General features: G+C 40.7%; 1 protein-coding gene across 12 annotated transcripts in view; it reads right to left on the bottom strand.

The window, feature by feature from the left end:
- Positions 1–23,680, bottom strand: part of KCNMA1 (potassium calcium-activated channel subfamily M alpha 1) — a 676,533-nt gene that overhangs the window by 237,942 nt on the left and 414,911 nt on the right. For 10 of the 12 annotated variants that reach the window (XM_049789608.1, XM_049789616.1, XM_049789609.1 and 7 more), the window contains 4 exons: positions 15,548–15,623; positions 12,247–12,322; positions 10,324–10,494; positions 8,479–8,570 (listed from right to left, as the gene is read on the bottom strand). The exons of 1 other annotated variant lie outside the window; for it this stretch is intronic. In XM_049789608.1, coding sequence (XP_049645565.1) covers positions 8,479–8,570; positions 10,324–10,494; positions 12,247–12,322; positions 15,548–15,623 — 415 coding nt within the window. Of the gene's footprint in view, positions 1–8,478; positions 8,571–10,323; positions 10,495–12,246; positions 12,323–15,547; positions 15,624–23,680 lie in introns of those variants that run through there. One more of the 12 variants, XR_007503281.1, reaches the window with a different exon arrangement.

Genomic DNA, 23,680 nt, shown 5'->3' with positions numbered 1-23,680 from the left:
CTCCTTCCAACCATCAGTACCCCAGATTTACCCTTCTTAACTTCAGTAACACATAGTTCTAATCTCTGACCTAAGACATACAGTATATCTAACAAATCCCAGAACTATTTAGAAGGACACAAATTGAACACATATATCTTTTGAATATTTTATGGGTATTCTCTTTAACTGATGTAACTCTCTATATATTCTTCTACCATGATGTTTCTATTCACTTTTCATCTTATCTTTTCTTTGTAAGCTGTTCAGTAAGGATTGTTGGTGGAACTGTCCCTCAGTTTGATGCCTATGATTGAACTATGTCATGGAAATTTCTGGTCTTGTTCCTATTGCCTCCAGATGCACCAATAACACCCCATGGCATTGATCCTTGTTTGCATAGACACATTAAAATGGGAAAACACCATACATACAGATAAGTTCTTATCTAATAAATCTCAGTACAATGTACCTTACACCCTGAACATTGATATAATGACCTGGCACAGGCCTCAGAAGAATGGGCATCCTCCATTCACACCGGAACCAGGCAAGCTATCTACGAAACATCCAAGGTCTTTTATAGCAACAGCTGGAAGCAGTCCTCTACCAGGAAAGACACTACTAAGGGTCTGACATCGACCTCTTAAAAAGAGACTTCCGTTTACACTGAGAAGACTTGACAGCAACAATGACCTGCTCTACAGGACATGGTTCTCTCTAGTGCCCCTTAAGTGTGAGGTGAAACGAGAGGATGCTCTGCACCATCCTGACTGCAATATGGAATATGCAGACTCCAGGATCTTTAATACAGAAGCATGATACCAACAACAGAGACTATGTGAGGAATGGAGGTGTATTGCCACTACAGACGATGACTTGAACTGGACAAACTAATTTGCCTGGAGCCTAGAGTCAGTCCTGTGCCAGGAAACTTCAGGGGTAGGGTCTCCTTGTATTTAGACCATAATTTGTCTTTCCATATCCCTTATGTTTTGGTGGGCCTATGCAAACAAATGCCACTTTAATACCATTTTTTACTATGTTCCCTTGACTCCAATCCTTAAGAAAAACAAGCCACTAAAACTTTTGAGGTTAACTTAAACTAGTTAGCATGTGCATGGAACTAGAGAAATGTACTTTGCCCTCAATGTTTAAGGAGCTACATAAGTCTAATGTCTTTAGATTATATTGTGTGCTGCTAAGAAATAGTATGTACTACAACTGGGGATTTGAGGGACAAAGTAATTGTATTGTACATGGGTTCAGTTTTGTTTTTCTTAATATTCTTTGGCTGAAAGTTCAAGGCTGGGATATCATCGATGGGACTACCGAGAATTCTGTTTATGGGTGATTGGGCTTCCACTGTAACTTTACCCTGTCCTCTTTCTTTGCATCTTTGTTGTCATAATTAAAATAAAAAAAATTAAAAAATTAAAAAAAAAGAAAAAAAAAGAAATGAAAAGGGGGAGATCACTACAGATACTACAGAGATTCACAGAGTAATCAGAAACTACTTAGAGAAACTCTATGCCACAAAACAAGAGAATCTGGAAGAAATGGATAAATTCTTGGACTCTTATAATCTTCCACGATTGAACCAGGATGGTCTAGCATATATAAACAGACCATCACTAATGAGGAAATTAAAATGGTAATCAAAAGTCTTTCCAAAAAAAAAAAGTCCCAGGCCCAGATGGATTCACTAACGTACATATTCTTTCAAACCTATCAAAAGGAACTACTACCCATACATTTTAGTCTCTTTCAGAAAGTTTAAAAAATAGAAACACTCCCAAATAGTTGTTATCAAGCTACCATCACCCTAATATCAAAACCAGACAGAGATGCTGCAAAAAAAAAGGAAAACTACAAACCAATATCCCTGATGAAAACATATTCAAAGATCCTCAACAAAATCCTAGTAAATGGGATCCAATGTCTCATTGTGACCAAATAGGTTTTATACCAGAGATGCAAAGATAGTTTAACATACACAAATCAACCAACATAATACACTATATCAACGAAAGAAAAGTAAAAACCATATGTCATATCAATAGAGGCAGAGAAAGCATTTGATAATATCCAACACCCATTCATGATAAATTCTCTTAACAAGATGAGAATGGAAAGAACTTTTCTCAATATAGTCAAGGCCATCCACCACAAGCCAATGGCAAATATTATTCTCAATGGGGATAAATTAAAAGCTTTTCCTCTAAAATCTGGTATACTACAAGGCTGCCCCCCTCACCACTTCCATTTAACATAGTACTGAAAGTACTTGCCATGGCAATTAGTCAAGAAAAAGATCATTGGCATTCAGATAGGAAAGGAAGAAGTTAAGCTCTAACTACTTGCAGATGACATACTACTATATTTAGAAACCCCTAAAGATTCTACCAAAAATCTTCTAGAAACAATTGATTTGTATATCAAAGTGGCAGGCTATAAAATTAACACACAAAAATCAATGGCCTTATTATACATAAATAATTAAAGAGAAAAATGGACTCTAAAAAACAATCCCATTCATATTAGTGACACAGAAACTCAAATACCTTGGAGTCAATTCAACTAAATAGATGAATGACCTATAGAAAAAAAAAACTATAGAACACTGCTTCAAGAAATATAAGAGAACACAAGCAAATGAAGATGTATACCCTGTTCATGGATTGGGAGGATTAACCTCATTAAAATAGCAATACTCTCCAAGCATTATACAGATTTAATGCAATTCCTCTAAAGATACCCATAACAATCTTCAAAAAAAGTGGATTATCACCCCTGAGATTTATTTGGAACAATAAATACCCACAAATAACTAAATCAACCGTTAGGTAAAAGAAGATAGGAGGCATCATTTTCCCCAGCATTAAATTGTACTACAAAGTAATAGTCATTAAAACAGTATGGTATTAAAATTAAGACAGACCTTCAAAATAATGAATAGACTTGAGTATTCAGAGAATATTCCCCAGACATACAAAAGGGACAAAAAAGCAAAATGGAGCAAGGAAAGTCTCTTCAACAAGTGGTGTTGGGACAACTGGTCAGTCACATGCAAAATTGTGAACTCAAACCTCTATCTAATACTATGTACAATGTCAAATCCAAATAAATTGATATCAGATCCAGAATCATAAGGTATATAGAAGAAAAATTATGTTAAACACTCTATGACATTGAGATTAAAGGTATCTCAAGGAGGAAACACCACTGTCCAATAAAGTACAAGCAGAGATAAACAAATGGGACTATATATTAAACTTAGAAGCTTCTGTACCTTAAAGGAAATAGTGACTAGAATACAAAGGCCACCCACAGAATGGAAGAAATTATTCACCAATACCCATCAGACAAGAAGCTAATAAAATATACAAGGTACTGACCGAACTTAGCAAGAAAAAGCATCTAATCCCATCAAAAAGTGGGGAGAAGAAATGAACAGGCACTTCCTCAAAGAAGAAATACAAATGGCCAAAAGGCACATGAAAAAATGTTCCACATTACTAATCATCAAGGAGATGCAAATCAAAACAACAATGAGGTACCATCTCATGCCACAGAGATGGCACACATCATAAAAACAAGTGATGGTGGGGATGTAGAGAGGAAGAAACTCTCATTCACTGCTGGTGGATATGCTGTCTAGTCCAGCCTTTATGGAAAACAATATGGGAATTCCTCAAAAAACTAGAAATTGAGCTTCTATATTATCCAGCTATACCACTCCAGAGTATATTTTGTGTTCCTAAGAACACAAAATCACAATACAAAAACGCCTTCTGCATGCCTATCTTCATTGCTGTGTTATTTACAATAGGTAGAATCTGGAAACAACCCAGAAATCTGACAACAGATGAGTGGCTAAAGAAACTGTGGTACATATACACAATGGATATTATGGAACCATTAGGAAAATGAAGTCATGAAATTTTCCTATACATGGATGGACATGGAAACTATTATGCTGAGTAAAATAAATCAGGGGAGAGAGATAGACACAGAATAGTCTCACTCATCTATAGGATTTAATAAAAATAAAAGACAGTATGTTAATACCCAGAGACAATAGAGATGAGAGCTAGAAGGACTAGCCCATGATATAAAGCTTACCACAAGAGTGGTAAGTGTAGTTAGAGAAATAATTACACAAACAACTATCATAACAATGGTAGTGAGTGAGATAAATAGAATGCCTGTTTCTAATGCAGGCAGGATATGGGGGAGGACAGAGATGAGGGCATTGGTGGTAAGAAGGTTACACTAGTTAGTTAAGGATGGCGATATTGAAACCCAATTACAAACATGTTCATAATTATTTTGCTTAAATAAATATATTATTAAAAATAAAAGACAGAGCTTTCCAAACTACAAATTCAACAATGAAAGTGTGAGTCTCAAATTTTAACAACCAAACTTAAAAATGGGCCTGTGATACTCGCAGGTTGAGGCTGGAGGGTGATGACATGGGATGGACTCTGGGAACATGGGTAGAGTCCTGAAACACTATGTCTGAAACCCAATTATAAAAAAACTTTGTAAATCACAGTGGTTTACATAAAAATAAAAAATTAATTAGAAGAATGATCCCAAACCATCCACTTTCCCATCCCAGACACCTGGAACTGGATTGCCTCATCTGGGGTCCCAGAAGCCCATCATGGGAAATAAAAAGGTTCTGAAAGGTTCATAGCCTGCTTGCTTCCAACCCATGGGGCCAAAGCAGATGGATTCAGCTCTGCAGTCCATTATTTTTCATGGCCCTTGGCCATGCGACCTCAGATCATGATCTTGTCAGTTCTCATAAACTAATCAGGACTGGGTGAGGTCGCATGCAGTGAGGAGCCCTCTGGGAACAACTACAAGGGCTGTGGGAAGAAGAAGGTCAAGCTGGGATCCCAAAGATCTTGGGAGACTCACCTCTTGCTCCCCCATTCTGAGCAGCAGAAGGGAAAGAAGGTAAGAAGAAACAGCAGCTGTAGTTGTCAGTGAGCTGCTGTTCTAAGTAACTTAGAAACTCCGTAGTTCTAAGAGACTAAGGGTCACCTACGTATTCTATAAGAGAAATTGCCTGCTTTGACCACTCATCAAGAGCTCTATGGTAAATACCCAAATTCCTATTCTTATTAGTTCCACTGATTCCTTGCCTGCACAATGCATTATAAATTAAATAGTACCTGGTCCCCACACTGATCTCTACATCTTCAATGGGTGCCAGAAGTCATGAGAGATTAGGAAGGAAGATCAGTGGAAATGACACTGTGCAACCCTGGAGCTTTTGTTGATGGTGAAGATGTGAAGGACAGCTACTCTAGGCCAAGTGCCCAGAGAGAGAGATGCCAAGGAAAATGTTATTCTCCTCAATATCCCAACACCAGGCACTGCAGATCTAAACGACTCTGCCTCACTTCGTTTTATTTTTTTTTTCTAACTTTGTATTTCAAAGTAATACAACTTGATCATTGTGGGTCATGAGTTACCTTGAGTTCTCTGACAAGTCAATGCATCATAGTGAAGGTTATTCCAAGAGGAAAATATAAGTCCCTTAACTATAGATGTTTCGTTACTTTGTGGGCAACCCCTGGATTTAGTGTTCAAGAGAAGAGTGAATACGTGTCTATGAGTACAACACTCATGATTGATGTCTCCACAAAAATCACAGGGTGCAGTCTGCTATTTTAAGAGTCTGAATTCTATCTTTCAACAAAGTTTTGCTGCTTTCCTTTTGCAAATGCATTTAATTTTATCTGGAAACTTTCTGACATTAGAAATAGAACAACTGTACTTTCTCATTATGTTTGCTGCCAGAATGTGCGCTTGGTTGTTCAACTAAAGACTTCTACTGCTAATTACGACCACATGCCCTGATCCCAAGCGGAGGGAAACTTATTGATTCTGACAGTCCATTCTCTCAACACTGAATTCCAAACGAAAACTCAAATTTTGGCCAAACATAACATTTCATCAATCTTGTTCTACTGAATAGAAAAAACAACATCAAACAAAGGGTGCTAATGGCCCCCTATTACTGCTTCTTTCCCAAGCTTATGTTTTCTGATGAAAGAACTGAGTGACCAACAGGGCTTCTTGAAATGACTCAGTAATTTGCTTTTGAACCAGGAAACAATGTGGAAAGTACAAAAAGCAAACAGTCCCAGCACCTACTCTAGATTTGAAGGGTCCCAAGACATTGGAAACCCAGAAAGGACATTAAAAGCAAAGTGGTCCTTTTTCTAATAACTACAGAGAGCGAGAGAGAGAGGGTGGGAGGGAGTGAGGGAGGGAGGAAGGAAGGGAAGGAGGGCTACTAAAAGATGACAGGGATGAGAATAGAACAAAGGACGGAGTAGGCTAGAATGTGGGAACAGCGTCCTGTGGGGCTTTTCAGCAAAGAGATGAAGGGCCCGATGAGACCAGGCAATAGGCACGAGGGAGTCCTAGGTTCCCATTAGGGACACTCGTCCTTCAAAAGCCACTAGGCATCCCGCTTTGGATATGAGAAAGTATTTTGAGGAAAATAACAAAACTTTTTTTTTAAATCTGGGAATAAGAAGCCTTTTCAGCACAGACTTGAGACAACTACTTTTATAGCCTCCTTTGGAGCAAGGCTGAGATACTACAGGCAGAGAAGCTGGTTGGGAGAATGGGGATTGGAAGGAGAGCCTAGGCCTCACCTTCCATTGTCTTTGCTTTATGGTGACCTGTCCACACCTTCAAGGCAAAACAAATAGAGGAGCTATTTGCCTCTTGGCATGGACTATGTGACCAATGAGAAGCTATAGCCTTATCTGGCCCTTGGGATCCAGCCAATGGCCCAGAAAGCAGAACAGCTTGGTTCTGATCTCAGCCAGAGCTGCAGAGATAATAGGCAGAGGGAGATGCCAGAGCAGGGAGGATCTGAGGGCATTGAGCCAAATACCTCAGTGTGCCCACATCCCTTGGTCCTTCCCAGGAAAATTGGTATCGTGTGGGCAGTTGAAGAAAATGAGCCACGCTTCCCACCTCCTCATTTTCAGAGCAGAGACACCTGAGCTCACTCAGGGCACACTAGAATCACCTACAGAAGAAGCATTTTCTGGGGTCAGCAGCCAAGAGGGTGGAGGCCATGAGGAAAAAGAGGATTACCCTCATTTTATTCTCTCAATAAACAAAACTGGCTCTCAAAGAGATAATTTGGAAACCTCTGTGTGTATATATGTGTATGTATATGTGTGTGAGAAAGAGAGAAATATATATATATATATATATATATATATATATATATATATAGAGAGAGAGAGAGAGAGAGAGAGAGAGAGAGAGAGAGAGAGAGAGAGAGAGAGATGGAGTGGGAAGGGGAAATAAAAATCCTGGTTTCTTGACCAGAAGCTCCATGACCTGGGATTAGGCCCAATGAGGAAAAGTTTCCCTACCTCACTCTGGGGTGTCAAAGGGGGATAAATATTTGCTGTAGATGAGAGACAGACAGCCCCTATTCTAGAGGGCTTGGTTACCCACAACAAAAACTAAGCTCATACAATGAGAAAATGCCTGTTCAAAGGAAAGAGAGGATGATTGTAGTCTTTCACTTGAGGCTCTGTAGGGACAAAGAAGATGACCACATGGACCCGCCCTGCACTCAGCAGTCCAAGTTCCATGGAATGAAAGATCTTGATACGCACTGAAATAAGTCCTTGAAAAGTAAACATTGAGTTCCAGTGCTGGAATCAGATAAGAGACTCATAAGGAATCTGGCATCACATATCAGAAACATGATTTTCATGTGTGTGCCCAGAATGCATGAGACCATTGGAGGCAGAGTTCAGTGGCCCCCAGTGGTGACCACAGAGCTTTCTAGAAGGCAAAGTGATCTTGATTTTGCCCTCCTGGCTACTCCTGCCCACTGTGCTACTGCTGATGACAGGTCCCTCCCACAGTCAGCCAAGAAATCAACCAGAGGGCTGGTGAGCCCTGATGGCACAGATGGGAATGAACAGATCTTACTGTTAAAGGATTAGGGCATCTCTGGACCAAATGTGGTCTTGCAGGAAAATTTCAGCATGTTTCTGGGAAAGAAAGATGGGTAGTAAACTACTGGCCGGAAGCAGTATGTGGAGCCAACCTAAGTCCATGGTCCATAGGTAGCAAGTTCTTGAGAAAACCCCAGCATTTCAAGCCACACAGAGCCACAGAAGGTCCTCACAGAAGCACCCAGTTGGGGTTGGGAGAGGATTGGGATCAGGTGTCCCCACCAAAGGGGACATGTTTTGACAGTCACTCAACCAGGTCTTTTTCCTGGTGCCGATGACTTACTTTCTGCCTCCATGTTTGTTAAAAGTCCCGCCGAATTTATTCCGATTCAGGATGAGTGCAGCGATTTCGGGCACGTAGCGGGCAAACATTGCCTACATGCATGAAACAAAGAAACAAGAGCCAAAAAAAAAATGGCATGCAGAGAGGATTCTACTGCAGCAGAGGCAGCAGCAGCAGTTCATGGCTTATACTTACTTTCTCCCACTAACCGCGCTATAGGAACCTCCGTATTTCTTGCGGTTTCCTATCAACTCTATGATTTCAGGGACGTAGCTGGCAAACATGGCCTGAGGAGAAGATAGGAGACAGGAGAGACTAAAACGACAGCCAAAGAAAGGAGGGGATCTTTTTCGGGGCGGGGGGGAGGGTGCATGCTAAGATCTAAGAACACAAAAGGATTCAGACTGTCCTATTAATAGGACAGATTATTAAATTTTAAATAAATAAGGACCCAAATAACAGGGCCTAGTCCTAAAGAAAATCAACACACACCAGCCAATCTAGACAACTACCAACAACAGTCACAGTTGTGAAAACAATAGAGGAGACAGGAATAATTGAGATGACATCTAAGTATTCTACTTAATAAGAAGGGAAATGGGGGCATACTGGGAAAATGCACATAACACACACACATGCACACATATAACATACAAAAACACTATTGAAGGGAGATAGATCTTTCTTACTACAATGAAAGCCATCATCATCTGTGCCTTCATGAGTGATTATAAGCAAGCACTCAAAGAAAAGATATAAATATATAAAATGTATTTAAAAAAATTGGGGGTCACACCCAGCAGCGCTCAGGGGTTACTCCTGGCTCTATGCTCAGAAATCGCCCCTGCCAGGCACCAGGGACCATATGGGATGCCGGGATTTGAACCACCGTCCTTCTGCATGCAAGGCAAATGCCTTACCTCCATGCTATCTCTCCGGCCCCTAAAGTGTATTTATTAAAAGTGACCAAAGGAAAAAAAATTAAAGGGAAAAAATCAAGAAATGACAATGGGAAGAAAGGATAGCAAGGAGAAACATAAATCTGCCATGTTTTGTCCAACAAACATTGACCTTGTGGCTGGATAAATAAATGGTTCTGGACAGCTATGGGGGCCCAGGAGATACTGCCAGAATCTTTGCTGTGGTGTATGGACACTGACACATGTACATTCACATACATCTGGTCATGTATGAATGCCATAAGCATAGAAAACAGACAAACCTATGCATGGCATAATTGTGTGTGCAGTGCACATGGGGAAAGCTGTATGGGAATGAGAATTTTTAACTACTGACCTTCTAACACAGCAAAAAATAATATATAAAGAGAAACATCCAATGTAGAAGGACTTGGAAGAACAAAATAGAGCAACCACCATAAAGTTGCTCAAAATCCCCTTTAGACATCAGGTCTGAATCATGGTCTGTGATCTGTCTGTGTAGACTGGGAAGAAGAGTGAAACTTTCTATCTGGGACAGGAGAAAAGGCCATACCTGGGTCTTTCATAATGGACTTAGCTGGTTGTTAAGGAAACCACATTCTTTTGAGGTGGCGACTAACCATCACTAGACCAGGACCTTCCACAATGTGGACACCCAACTCTTTAGGGCAAATCCCAGCCACAGTGTTTGTTGGAAGTTTGGGGGTTAGGGTCACAAAGGGGCCAGGAGAGTTATTGAAACCGCAACTCTAGATTCTTGAGAGGATTAAGTGGTTTGGGTGAAGCAGCTAACTGCCCTTGTGGAATATCAGATACTGAATTTCATCACGAAGGAACAGTTTTATTTAGTAAGTGAGTTTCATTCCCTTAAGAGCATCAGCAGTCTTGCTCCTGTCTACACCCAGGTCTACAGAAAACATGTTCAAATATATTTACCCAGAATGATACAGTCCAATCTCCCTGGGCTTTACTTGCTTGACTCGGGCACCTACTGGCTTCTGATACAGAACCATAGTGCCAGAGTAACAAGCTGTAAAGAACCAACTCACAGAAAATATTCATGACCATAACAATAAACATGGCAATAAAGAATGTTTACCAGTCCCCCGAGGATGAAGAAGACCATGAAGAGGCGCCCAAGTGTGGTTTTTGCATAAACATCCCCATAACCGACGGTGGACATGGTGACCATGAGCAAGTAGACACATTCCCAATAGGTGAGAGCCTGGTTGTTCTGAAAATTCTCCCATGGATCCCCTGAATTCTCCACCTAAAACACCATTACAGGGAAGAAAAGGAAAAGCATCACCTTATATCCACAGTTAACTGGAGAATCCCAGCCCTCCAGTCCCTGATGCCTTACTGAGTCCTCTCAGCAGAGCTCCAAGGTTCCCCAAGACCATATTTTGAGCAAATATCTTCAGCTTTGTGAGTCACACCCAACTTCTGAGTTCTGTAGTGGCCTCTTGCAGTGAGAGATTAGATGGAGACATAGGAGGGTGGAATGAGTGGAATGTTTGCCTGAGAATGGGAGTTTACACAGACCCAGAGCTGTGTCTCCATCCACCTGATATGCCCATAGAACTATAAGGGAGGTGGCAGGGTGGCAGTCGAGAGACTTTGGAGAGGCATCACTACCACAAGCCACCTAAGACCCCAGACCTTCCCTGGGTCCTCACACCCCAGCATGTGTCCTCAATATGTCACTTAATGGGGTTTTCTAGTAAAGCAGAAAATACTTCCTAAGTGCTTGACAAATGGGGCTGAGGTGAGTGTAATCACTGGCCTACTGAAGACAAATAAAACCCCCTACACTTGGATTGACTTGACTACCTGGTAGAATTGGGGTGACACTATCAGTGTGATTTCCATCAAGAGGTCCCTCCCTCAGAATAAAGGGGTGGTGGGAGCCATCAAGTTAGCTATAAGATTTCCTCTTTCCACTGTCCCACACTATCTTCCTTAGGATGATAATCAGTTTAGTTTCACAGAGTAGGTAATGTCATGCCTTGTGCCTTGGACCAAGGAATCCTTGGGTACTTAAATACCCAGGGCTATGGACACCCCTTCCTTCTGTAACTTCCTGCATGTAGGAAACTCTTTCCAATTGCTAAATGTGCTCCCTAAAATAAAGTATGGGTGACTTTTCTCAAGGAGGTTAGAACAACTTGACTTAATTACGAATGGCTTCAGAATCTTCAGTTGAAAGAATTAAGATTTTAGAGACTCAAAATAAATTGAAAAGGCCATCCCCTTTCTCCGATCACACACACACACACACACACACACACACACACACACACACACGCTCTCACAAACCATGGGTTAGGTGTTGTCATTGTTGTTACAGGGAAATGAGAAAAAAAACAAAACAAAACAAAAAACTTAAGGGCTGTGAATTTATTTATTTGCCAGGATGTGGGTCAAACTGCGGAGCTGGGACCCAGATTTTACAGGAGATTGCTGGAGAAACACTGCCATCTAGTGGCTATCTGGAGTTACTGCCGACAGAACGAAAATTCTCAAAGCCCCTAATAACTTAATGGTAAATGAAAAACTCACGTTGATAGGTGGAATATGGTTCAGTATTTGGAACAAACTTGAAGTTAAAGGGCTGTAAACTAAGATAATAGTGCTTCTCCTTTCCTACATTCCCCTGGTGTGGAGAGAGAGAGAGAGGAAGAGAGAGAAGAGAAAGAGAAGAGAGTGAATAAATAGGGAGTATGTGTGAAAGTGAAAGAAAGAGAAGTGAAGAAGTGAGTGGATGAGAGAGAAAAGAAGTGTGTGTATGTGTGAGAGAGAGGGGGGAGAGGGCAGAGAAAGATAAGGAGAGAGAAAAGGAGAGAGAGAGAGAGAGAGAGAGAGAGAGAGAGAGAGAGAGAGAGAGAGAGAGAGAGAGAGAGAGAGAGAGAGAGAGAGAGAGAGAGAGAGAGAGAGCACTCAGGCAATCAAGTGAAATACAATGGCTCAGATAGTGGAACATTTTCTGAAAAGCCAACGCAGGGTCTTCCAGGAGACTCACCAGATGGATGAACCCAGCTGCTGTCAGCCACGTGCTGATGAATATGGAGAGAAGATTCACCAGCTTGATGGAATTGCTGGGTAAAAGAGACAACAGGAAACACTCCAGGTCAGAACAAGGGATCTAGTGGGGACTGCAATGCCAAGGGACTCCTTAGGGCTCTTAGTCTGCCACTCATGGCTTTGTAATCCCACTGACCCTTTGGCTCCATGACCTGAGATCCCACTAACTCTGGAGTTCCCACCTCCAAAGCATCTTGCAGAATTTTCTCCCCAAATCATTTGGGATCAGTGCATTGAATCTAGTTGTGTTCATGGTCACATCCTGTCCCCCAAAGTGTCCCTCCATATGAAGTCCAAACATAAACATACCCTCTACTGCTTCAGCAAGAGGGGGGAAACCCTCTGTAGAGTGCCCCAACACTAAAACGTGGAAAATGGCTAAGGAACAGGGAGCTAGTCACAAAGTGAGGATATCTGGATGTCAGAAACCAACTTTTCCTGTTTTCAGGGCAATTAAGCACCACACTGCTTCATGTCCCTCTTCCCTGAGCAATGTTGTGCCCCCACCCGCACCCCAACGCTCCCAGTGAAATGACCAAGCAGAACCCTCTAGAGATAAGACTGGAGTCTCTGAGTCACTTGGAGTCTTGCAAAAAAGACCCAGATATGGTTACAATGAATCTCTCAAGGATTTTCGCAGAGCTTTGGGGGAGATCTTGCTGTGTGGGGGACACTTTATCTTTGTTGTTGAAAGGATATGCCATCAGCACAGGAATTTAATTATTCTTATAGCACCATTAAAAATGCTGTAGCATTAGGAATGTGCCTCCCAAATTAAACCCTCTGAAGCCATTATCAAAGCTCAGTGACATCACATGATTCGTTCTCAGTGGCTTCACTCAGCTGCTGAGAGGTTCTTGGGAGGAGGAGGAAAAGGAGGAGGAAGAGGGCAGCAACGGGCTGGGGTCTGTTCTCTTCCTGGCAAGAACAACCACTAGAGAGGGACCTAAGTCAGGGGTCAGACTAGCCCAGTGTTTTCCAGGAAAGCACAACTGGTTGGTTCATGCAGAATTCAGCTTCCTGCCCCGTTGGTGCCTGGAGAACAGTCCTGACCACCCACACTCATGCTGAAGCTGGTTCCCTGACTCCTGGAGGTCCACACACCCTGACTGCTTCCCACTAATTCCTGAGCCATCAGCCAGGCTCTGCCTGTCCAGTGAACTCTCTCTAAGCAGGCCCATTTTCACCCCCTTTTCAGAACCTCACTCCAGGCTGTTCACTTGAGCCTTGTGAAATGAACGGAAATGCCCAGGCAGGGTTGAAAGCAACCGGACACTCCAAGGGGATGGTTATGTTGAAAAGCAGCTGCTGGCCCTTTAGCAACAGCACCGCTGACCACAATCAATTCAAGAACTGACCTCAGTCCCTGCATGAAACCCATCAAAAGCTAGAAATCTGGCTGGAGAGTACAGCAAGGAGGGTGCTTGCCTTGCCCTCAGCTTATTCAAATTCAACCCCTGGTCCCTAATAAGACCCAAGCACTAGCAGAAGTGGTCCATGTGCACAGAGATGAAAGTAAGCTCTGAGCACCCCCAGGCATGGTCCTCAAAACAAATGACAAAAACAAAAAAGTAGAACAGAAACAAATGGTAAAAATAAAATGAGATCATTGTCACTCAGAGGAAATATGAAGAATGATAATATTCACTTGATATCATTAAAATTATACTAGAAAAAAGAAATCACTATGTTTGATCTGAGGACAATGAAAGTATAAAATATGGGAATAATGAATCTAAAAATCCTATGTAATGCTCTTTTTCTCTTGAACTTGTTTTTTGTTATGTTATTGTTGTTGTTGTTGTTGATGATGATGATGATGATGATGATGATGATGATGATGATGATGATGGATCACACTGGTGGTGCTCAGGAGTTACAACTGACTCTGCACTCAAGAATCACTCCTGGCAGGCTCAGGGGACCATATGGAATTCTGGCAAATCCAGGTATGCCATGTGCAAGGCAAATGCCATCCCTGCTGTGCTATTACTCCAGCACTCTTTTTAACTTTTACACCAAGTGTACCTCACTTTCACATGGTTAGCTAGTTAGGGAGGGAAAACCCATGGAAAATAAAAATAAAACAACTAAATCATTAAATGGGGAATCAGGTCCTGTTCCCTTTGTCTAACAGTTTGGAAAATGGAGTCATAACCTCGTTTATTGGGAAAACAAGACCTCCCACCATAATTTATCATCAATGACCAAAAACAGAGACCAGTGACCCGAGAGATGGGAAGGGCATTTTCCTTGCAAACAAAGGACTCTAATTCCATCCTTGACATCCCATATGACCCTTGACCAGTACTAGAAGTGATCCCTGAACACAGAGCCAGGAATATGCCCTGAGTACCACCAGGTGTGCCCTGTCCCACAACCCTTCCAAAATACAGAGGTGTCCTGTTTCTAATTCTTTGTCACATACCTTGCAAAATGTCATTTTCTACAAGAGAAACCTCTCACTGGTTTCCTACCCCATTCGCAAGCAACCAAGTTTTTTTTATTAGTTCATTCATTAAGACTGAGCTCAGGCCAGCTCGGTGAACAATCGGGTCATGAGCAAAGAGATCTTACGGAGAATTTCCCTTCTAGTTCAGTAGGGGAGTTTTCAAGCTCATAAACACAGTTGACAGACTTGGTTGTAGTGCATCTGCTCAGAGATCTTGAAGTGATCCCCCAAAGGCAACTTACAAACCCAGCCCCAGGGACTACTCACACTATAAAATTTATATCGAAAAAGTACTTTAAAATAAAATGATTTTCTGTTTATGGTCAGAGATGTGTGATTGCCTTCCTATGAGCACAGCTCCTATTGCTTTGGCAGGGCTGGTTCAATTTCCTCCTTAGTGATAGAACTAAGCAGGTGATTGAGAACTGGAGAGTGAAGACTCCCAATCCATGGGCAGATCTTTCCCTCATCCCTCATTCCTTATCCACTCTGTACTTTATTCACGAGGCCCACACTGATATCCATGCTGTCCAGTAAAGAGCCCCAAAGCTATCTTGGTCTTCCCTAAGCCCTGCACAGCTTTGTCTCTCTTCACTGTACAGGCCCCAGCCCTGAGGGAAGGAGACACCTGGAACTTTTCTCAGCTTCTCCAGATGTTGGGGGTGCCGGGATGAGTGACTAGGCTCTTAGTGCCTAATACAGAAGTGAGAGTCATAGCAAACACCCACTGTTTAGAAGTAGGCCCTACACTGCAGGTGGCAGGCAGAGAGAGAAAGTAAAATCTTACCTTGTTTTCAGGATATTCAGAAACTGCAAAATTTCTGAAAACTGTATCAGTCTGAGAGCTCTTAAAAATCTGAGGCCTGAGAAGAGAATTGAAATGAAACAGTATTATTTTCCAGGAGGGGTTTGGATATGCACGCTCGGCATCAGGATCAGGGGCTTCCAGAGTGGAAGGAGGGGGAGGAGAATGTAATCTTAAAAGCTGGAGTGAAGACATGCGAAAGGAATCCTTGTTCACTGCTGGTGGGAATGTCCTCTGGTTTGACCCTATGAAAAACAGTGATTCTACTTCTTGGCATCTATACCCACAAAACACATACACACATAAAAATCACTAACCCAAAAAGATATAGATATTCCTGTGCTCACTGAAGCACTAAATGTGATAGCTAAGGTAAGGAAACAACTCTGATGTCCAATGGCAGATAAATGAATGTAGATAATATGTTAACTATCTACAATGGAATATTATTTATTCAGCTATAAAAAGGGATAAAGGTTTGCAGTTTGCTACAACCTGAGTGGAATTGGAGGGCATCGTGTTCCGTCAATTAAGTCAGAAGGATAACATATCAGATGATGTTACTTAGCTGTAGTATGTACAAAACAAAATAAGGGATAGATTTCATTTTATTTTTATAGTATTTCTAATATATCTTTATTTAAGCACCATGGTTACAAGCATGTTTGTAATTGAGTTGCAGTCAAAAAATATATATACTCCCCTTCACCAGTGTAACCTTCCCGCTACCAGTGTCCCCATCTTTCTCTTCCTCTTTCTCCTGCCTGTCTTTGAGATAGGCATCATATTTTTCTCACTCACTATCATTGTCATGATAGTTACTATAGTTATTTCTCTAACTGTGATCATCACTCTTTGTGGTAGGATTCATATCATGGGCTGGTTCTATCAGTTCTATTGTTTCTGGGTATTATTACAATAATGTCTTTTATTTTTCTTAAATCCCAGAGATGGGTGAGACTATTCTGTGTCTATCTCTCTCCCTCTGACTTCATTTCAGTAAGCTTAATAGTTTCCATCTCTATCCATGTATAGGCAAATTTCATGACTTCATTTTTCCTAACAGCTGTAAAATATTACATTGTTTATATGTGTAGTTCCTTTAGCCCCTCATCTATTGTAGGGTACCTGGGTTGTTTCTAGATTCAAGATATATATATATATATATATAGTGCTGAAATAAACCTACGGTATGCATGGGGCATTATGGTATTGTATTTTTGTGTTCCTAGGGTACACAAAAATCCCTAGGAGAGTGGTATTTCTGGATCATATAGGAGTTCAATGTCCAGCTTTTTGAGAAATATCCATAATGTTTTCCAGAAAGGCTGGACCAGAAAGCATTAATACTAGCAGTGAATAAAAGTTCCTATCTCCCCACATCCTCATCAGTACTGAATGTTCTTACTCTTTATAATGTGTGCCAGTCTCTGTAGCATGAGATGATGCCTCACTGATGTTTTGATTTACATCTCCCTGATGATTAGTGATGTAAAACATTTTTATATACCGTTTGGCCATCTGTGTTTCTTCTTTGAGAAACTGTCTTTTCATTTCTACTCCCCATTTTTTGATGGGGTTAGAATTTTTCGTTACATTTTGTCAGTACCTTCTATGTTTTATATATTTTCTGATTGGTTTTGGATGAATAGTTTCTCCCATTTCATGGGTGGCATTTGTATCCTAGTCACTGTTTCCTTTGAGGTACAGAAGCTTCTCACTTTAATGTAGTTACACTTGTTTATTTCTGCTTCCATTCTATTGGACAGTAGTGTTTCCTCCTTGAAGATGCCCTTAGTCTCCATTGCTAAAGGCCCTTAGTCTCAATGTCATGGAATGTTTTACCTACGTTTTCTTCTATATACCTTATGGTTTTAGGTCTGATATCAAGATCTGTATTTATTTGACCTTTGCACATAGTGTTAGATGGAGGTCTGAGGTCACATTTTTGCATGTGGCTGACTAGTTGTTCCAATACCACTTGTTGAAGAGACTTTCCCTATTTCATTTTGTATTTTTTTTTGCCCTGTTACCAAAGATTAATTGATTTTACGTCTAGGATTAATTTTCTGAATATTCAGGTCTATTTTATTTATCTAAGGGATTGTCTTTATAACAATATCATGCTGTTTTAATGATCATTGCTTTGTAATACAATTTAAAATTTCAGTGCATGATGATTTAAGAAGGTAGTTTGCACAATTTCTATCCTATTGGTTTTTATGGAGATATGTTTTGTGGGCCTGCATGAGGTTTATCCCACAGAATGACCCAGGTGCATTGAGAAGTATGGATATTGAGTTTTCTGGAGATAGAAATCCCTATATTTATCTTTGAAGCCATTTTCTTTCATTTCTCTTTTCAGAGTTAATACATTCTTGTTTCCACTTGTTTGACCTATCAAGAGGTGACAGGGTGGTGTTGCGTCTTCCAATATTATTGTGTTGTTATTGATGTCTTCTTTCATATTTTTCAACAATTGTTTTTAAATATTTTTGCTGGTCCCTCATTGGGTGCATGTATGTTTAGGAGTGTGAGTTCTTCCTGTTTTACATGTCTATTAATTACTATGAAATGTTCATCACTGTCTTTTATAACTTTTTTAAGTCTAAAGTCTATGTCAGCTGATATTATTATGGCTACTTAAGCCTTTTTAAGGGAGTTGTTTGCTTGAATGATTGTCTTCCAACTTTTGATTTTGAGTCTATGTTTGTTCTGGCTATTCAGATGTGTTTCTTGCAGGCAGCAGAAAGTTAGATTCAGCTTTTTGATCTATTTGCCATTCTGGTGCATTTAGTCCATTGACATTGAGAGAGATAACTGTCATGGAATTTAAGTGCTGGCATGGTGGAGCAGAGTGGTAAGGCGTCTGCCTTGCTGGCACTAGCCTAGGACGGACCTCAATTTGATCCCCCATCATCCCATATGGCCCCCCAAGCCAGGAGCGATTTCTGAGCACATAGCCAGGAGTAACTCCTGAGCGTCACGGGGTGTGGCCCCCAAAACAAAACAAAACAAATATTGTCATGGAATTTAGTGTTGTCTTTATTTAGGAGTTTGCTGTGTCTTTTGGTCTTTCTTGTCTTTTTTCCCCATAATATTATAATGTATGATACAGAGTGTATTGAGCTGGTTTACTTCCCTTATTCTGTCACATGGTTCATAAAATCCTTGGACCTCCCTAAATGACCACAGTGAGTGAAGTGTCTTTTGTTCTTAGTAAAGTTACTTTGGGTTCCCTTATCTAAGGATGGGACTGGTTTCCAGGGTAACACATTACATGATTACAGAGATTGAGTTCTTAGCCCCAGTGCTCCCTACACAGGTAAGTAGTATGAGCATTGTCAGATACTAGCTGAGTTTGGAGAATTGTGTGATAATGTGGATGAAATCCCCATCCACATCAGAACTTCTAAATCAAAAACTTGTTCACTTGGTTAGATAGAGAGTGGATAGGGTACTGGCCTTGCATGAGACTAACCCATATTTGATCCTCAGCACATATGATCTTCAGGAGTGATTCCAGAGCACCACCAAGTGTGACCCAAAAACCAAAAGAAAAGGAAATTTAAACAAAAATGTCTTTTTTAAGCAGCATGTATATTTGTGAAAATCATTGTATCTCCAATGAAGTCATTAATAGCTAAAGGCTTAATAAACTCTTTTTTATGTAAGAGATAAGAGAGCACGTGTGAGGTAGTAAGAGGTAGGATTTATAGCAACATGGGGTGAGTCAGGAGAGAAGACAGAGTCCAGCTTCACCTGGAGATAGTCCAATTACTGCTGGTTCAAGCATTAGAGAATGAGGAAAATTCCGTTTAAAGCCTATGAAAATCTCTGTCTGCACAAGAGGACAACAAGCTTATGGTTCAAAAAAAAGGAGAAAAAAATTATCATCTGAAAGAGATTTACCTTCTTGAACAGAAGACTTTGTCAGAAAATATTCTGCTTCTGTTCCAGATGATAATTATATTACTTTTAGAAAACAGGACTATAAAATAAAAATCCACAAGTTGTGAGATTACCTCAGACACCGTATTTATAAACCTCATACAGCTGGGTAGCAGTAAAAAATAATATACCAAGGCAGCCAGGAAAGGATCATCATAGTATCTGTGGCCTTTTGCCTTGTGCTCTCTGTCTAAAGCAGAAAGCCAGAACTCCTCTTCCTTCGTTAAAACTAACTCCCAATTCCCAATACCAGGAAGAAAGAAAGAGAGAGAGGAGAGAGAGGGGGGGGTACTACTCAGTGGACTTTTACATATCAAAGAAAGAGGTTTAGGGAAGGAGGAAGTTGAGGGAGCACCTTTGTTTGGGGTTGATAGGTTGGTGTCATCTTATACAAGACCATGCAAGGATGAGGAGTGATGTTGACAGAAAAAAACGGTTCAGGGATGAAATATACAATCCCCTCCAAACTGATAAAAGGTTGATTTTTCATAGAGAAAAGTGGAATTTGTGGCTGAATACCAAATTGATAAATAATATTAGAAAGCAGAGAAAATATAGGAAAGTGAGGGGGAAAAGATGGTACATAAGAAATAGAAATGGAGGGGCTGATGAGGTGGCGCTAGAGGTAAGGTGTCTGCCTTGCAAGCGCCAGCCAAGGAAGGACCGCGGTTCAATCCCCTGGCATCCCATATGGTACCCCCAAGCCGGGGCAATTTCTGAGCGCTTAGCTAACATCAAATGGGTGTGGCCCAAAAAAAACAAACAAACAAAAAAAAGAAATAGAAATGGAGGGGCTTGAGCAATAGTGCAGGGGTACGGCATTTGCCTTGCACACGGCTGATCCAGGACAGACCTCAGTCCGATCCCAGGTGTCCCATATGGTATCTTAAGCCAGGAGCAATTTGTGAGTACATAGCCAGGATTAATCCCTGAGCATCACAGGGTATGGCTCGAAAAACAAACAAACAAAAAGAGAAATCGAAATGGAATGGAGATCATAGAGCACTGACCAATGTATAAAATATGCTTTAAAGTAAAGTAGAAACCATGGGAAGATTAGAATAGCTGAAACAGACTAAGAAAGAACTTGGAGCAAGAGAGTACAACGAATGGCCACCATTGAAAACAAAGGCCCACCAAGTATCTGACTTATTTTCCTCTTTCAAATTTTAAATTAAAAAAATATGTAATAAAGTGTCAGCAGGGAGAGAGTTACCATCAGTGTAACTCAGGGCTTAGTATCAAGCAAAAACACTCAACAACTATTAATAAAACCCTAACTTTTTTTTTTTTTTTTTTTTTTTTGGTTTTTGGGCCATACCCAGCGTTGCTCAGGGGTTACTCCTGGCTGTCTGCTCAGAAATAGCTCCTGGCAGGCATGGGGGACCATATGGGACACCGGGATTCGAACCAACCACCTTTGGTCCTGGATCGGCTGCTTGCAAGGCAAACGCCGCTGTGCTATCTCTCTGGATCCTAGTAATACCCCAACTTTTAAGACAAGCAGAGCCTGATCTTAGATGTTTACATCCAGTGAAACAATTGTTCAACAGTAAAGGAAACAACAACAACAACAAACAACAAATCTCCAAAATTCATGAGTTCAGAAAATATATCTCTGGGGGCCAGAGAGGTGGCGCTAGAGGTAAGGTGTCTGCCTTGCAAGCACTAGCCAAGGAAGGACAATGGTTCGATCTCCCTGCGTCCCATATGGTCCCCCCAAGCCAGGGGCAATTTCTGAGCGTTTAGCCAGGAGTAACCTCTGAGCATCAAACAGGTGTGGCCCAAAAAACAAAAAACAAAAAAAAGAAAGAAAGAAAGAATATCTCTGTGCTGACCATTTTGAAAGAAGTTCCTTGATCTAATTAAATCACACTAATCTTAGCTGACAACCCCAGAAGCAAAAGGATATTATTAAGTCATAATGAAAACTAGGAGCTGGAAAGTGCCATTTAAACAAACTCTACCTATTATTCTAAGAATCAAGCTCAGTGGAGGCAGCTGCATCCACCACACAATTCTTGCCTTATATCAATTGTGAAGGACCCTGAGTCGGTTGCCCTGTGTTCTGAACCAGAGAAAGGCCATTTGGACATATTCTGCTTTATGTATATAGTTTCCTGTTCTTCAGAGTAAATTCCACATTTTTGTAGCAAAACGCAAAATCTAGTTAGTTATAAATCACAAGGAGCCTCCCAAGAACTATCTAAGGATAAGTTTTTATTCCCCCACTGTGGACTTCCCTGTGCAAAACCCTATATAAACTGGCTTATGGTCCTCGAGGTGTCATTCTTTGACTCCGAACCCTTACATTAAATTAGCAAACTCAGCAATAAGGCAAGGAAAGCTGGGCAACTAGCAGAGAAACAAGAACATAGAACATGTTTACCACCAGTGGTTTTGTCCTGGACATCCTGTGTGAATTTATACATAGTCTACTACTATGCCAATATAGTGAATTAGATTACAATTTTATTTAATATTTTTTATTTATCTAAACAAAAATAGACTACAAATAACTCAAACTTAGAATGTTTATCTTTCAGTGAGGTCATTTTCAATCACATGGTTTGGCACCAGGCCCACAGATGCTCAGGGGATATTTCTGTCTCAACATTCAGAGGCCACATCAAGACAAGTGCCTTAATTCTTGCGCTATACTCCAGCCCTTATCCTACATTTTATTTTATTTTATTTTATTTTATTTTATTTTATTTTATTTTATTTTATTTTATTTGGGGGGGCCACACCCGGTGATGCTCAGGGATTACTCCTGGATATGCACTCAGAAATCACTCCTGGATTGGGGGACCATATGGGATGCTGGGGGATCAAACTGCGGTCTGTCCTAGGCTAGTTCGGGCAAGGGCTTACCACTTGTGCCACTGCTCCAGCCCCTTATCCTACATTTTAAAATGACTCAAATAAAATAAAATATTTTCTTCTCATATAATGAGGCATCTACATATAAGAGAAGGCTAGTGATATAGGAAGTGGTTAAGGTGTTTGCCTTGATGTGATCAACACAGGTTTGAGTCCTGACATCACATATTAACCCCCACCCAAGTCCACCAGGAGTGCTCCCTGAATGAAGAGCCAGGAGTAAGCTCTGAACACTGCCTTATGAGACCCCAAATTCAAATTAAATTAAAATAAAGTTAGAAAAATATCTAATGCAACAAGCTGCAACTTCCCTGGTACCCAGTGGTTCCCCTATGCACTGTCAGAAGCAACCTTGAGCAGAAGTAGCCTCTAAACATCACTAAGTGAAGCTCAAAATTCCAAATCCTACTACTAATAAATAAAATAAAACACATCTCCATTGTAGCTAATCATTTTAAGCACACACTCTGTTTTAACACACAGAGCACACACCCTACTTACCCTAATCCCCTATACCTGTGTCATCCCTAAATAAAGAAGCACACACCTTGTTTTAGTCCCCTCTTACATCCTACCTGATTGGCTGACATAGAGTTCACACCCTACTTTCTCTTGATATAAATATCCTCTTTTCACCCAAAATAAACTGAATAAATAAAATAAAATTCTCCCAAAGTGGCTGATGGATGCCTCTTTGTGGTTGCTCTACTTTCCTGGGATCTAGCCCCATCAGCTACTTCTACATTTGGGGAACTGACTTCACCAGTATCCCTTACACTCCATGTTCTCTTTGTCCCTGAAGGATACTGATCCTAAATCTTATGGGTTACATGTCTAATCATGCAGAAGCCATATAAACCATTTCTCTGTGTGTCTCCTCCCGGTTCTGACTGGGGGCATCCTGGGTGCAGCCAGGAAGAGCTTGAAAGCTCCAGGACACTTGGATTGAAAAGGCTCAAAGACTTGTGTAAATGGTCATTTCATTCATATTAGATATGTGTAATGCAATGTATAGTTCTTATATGATGAGAAATTGATTTTTCCAGCTCTGTAAAGTAAATTTTCAACAGCATCCACTTTTCATTTACCAACACTTAGTGATACTAATATTATTGTTCCTCCTCTTCCTTCTCCTCCTCATCCTCCTCCTCATACTGATATTATTATTCCTCCTCCTCCTTCTCCTCCTATATTTGAGTATGTTTCCTCTTTATTATTGCTTCACAGAGACTTTGAAAGAGTACAGGGATAAAGCATTTTGTCCAAATTTCTATATATGCC

The sequence above is a fragment of the Suncus etruscus genome, chromosome 15 (genome assembly GCF_024139225.1).
Source record: "Suncus etruscus isolate mSunEtr1 chromosome 15, mSunEtr1.pri.cur, whole genome shotgun sequence".
Classification (NCBI taxonomy): Eukaryota; Metazoa; Chordata; class Mammalia; order Eulipotyphla; family Soricidae; genus Suncus; species Suncus etruscus.
This window is presented reverse-complemented; position numbering and strand designations above follow the sequence as displayed.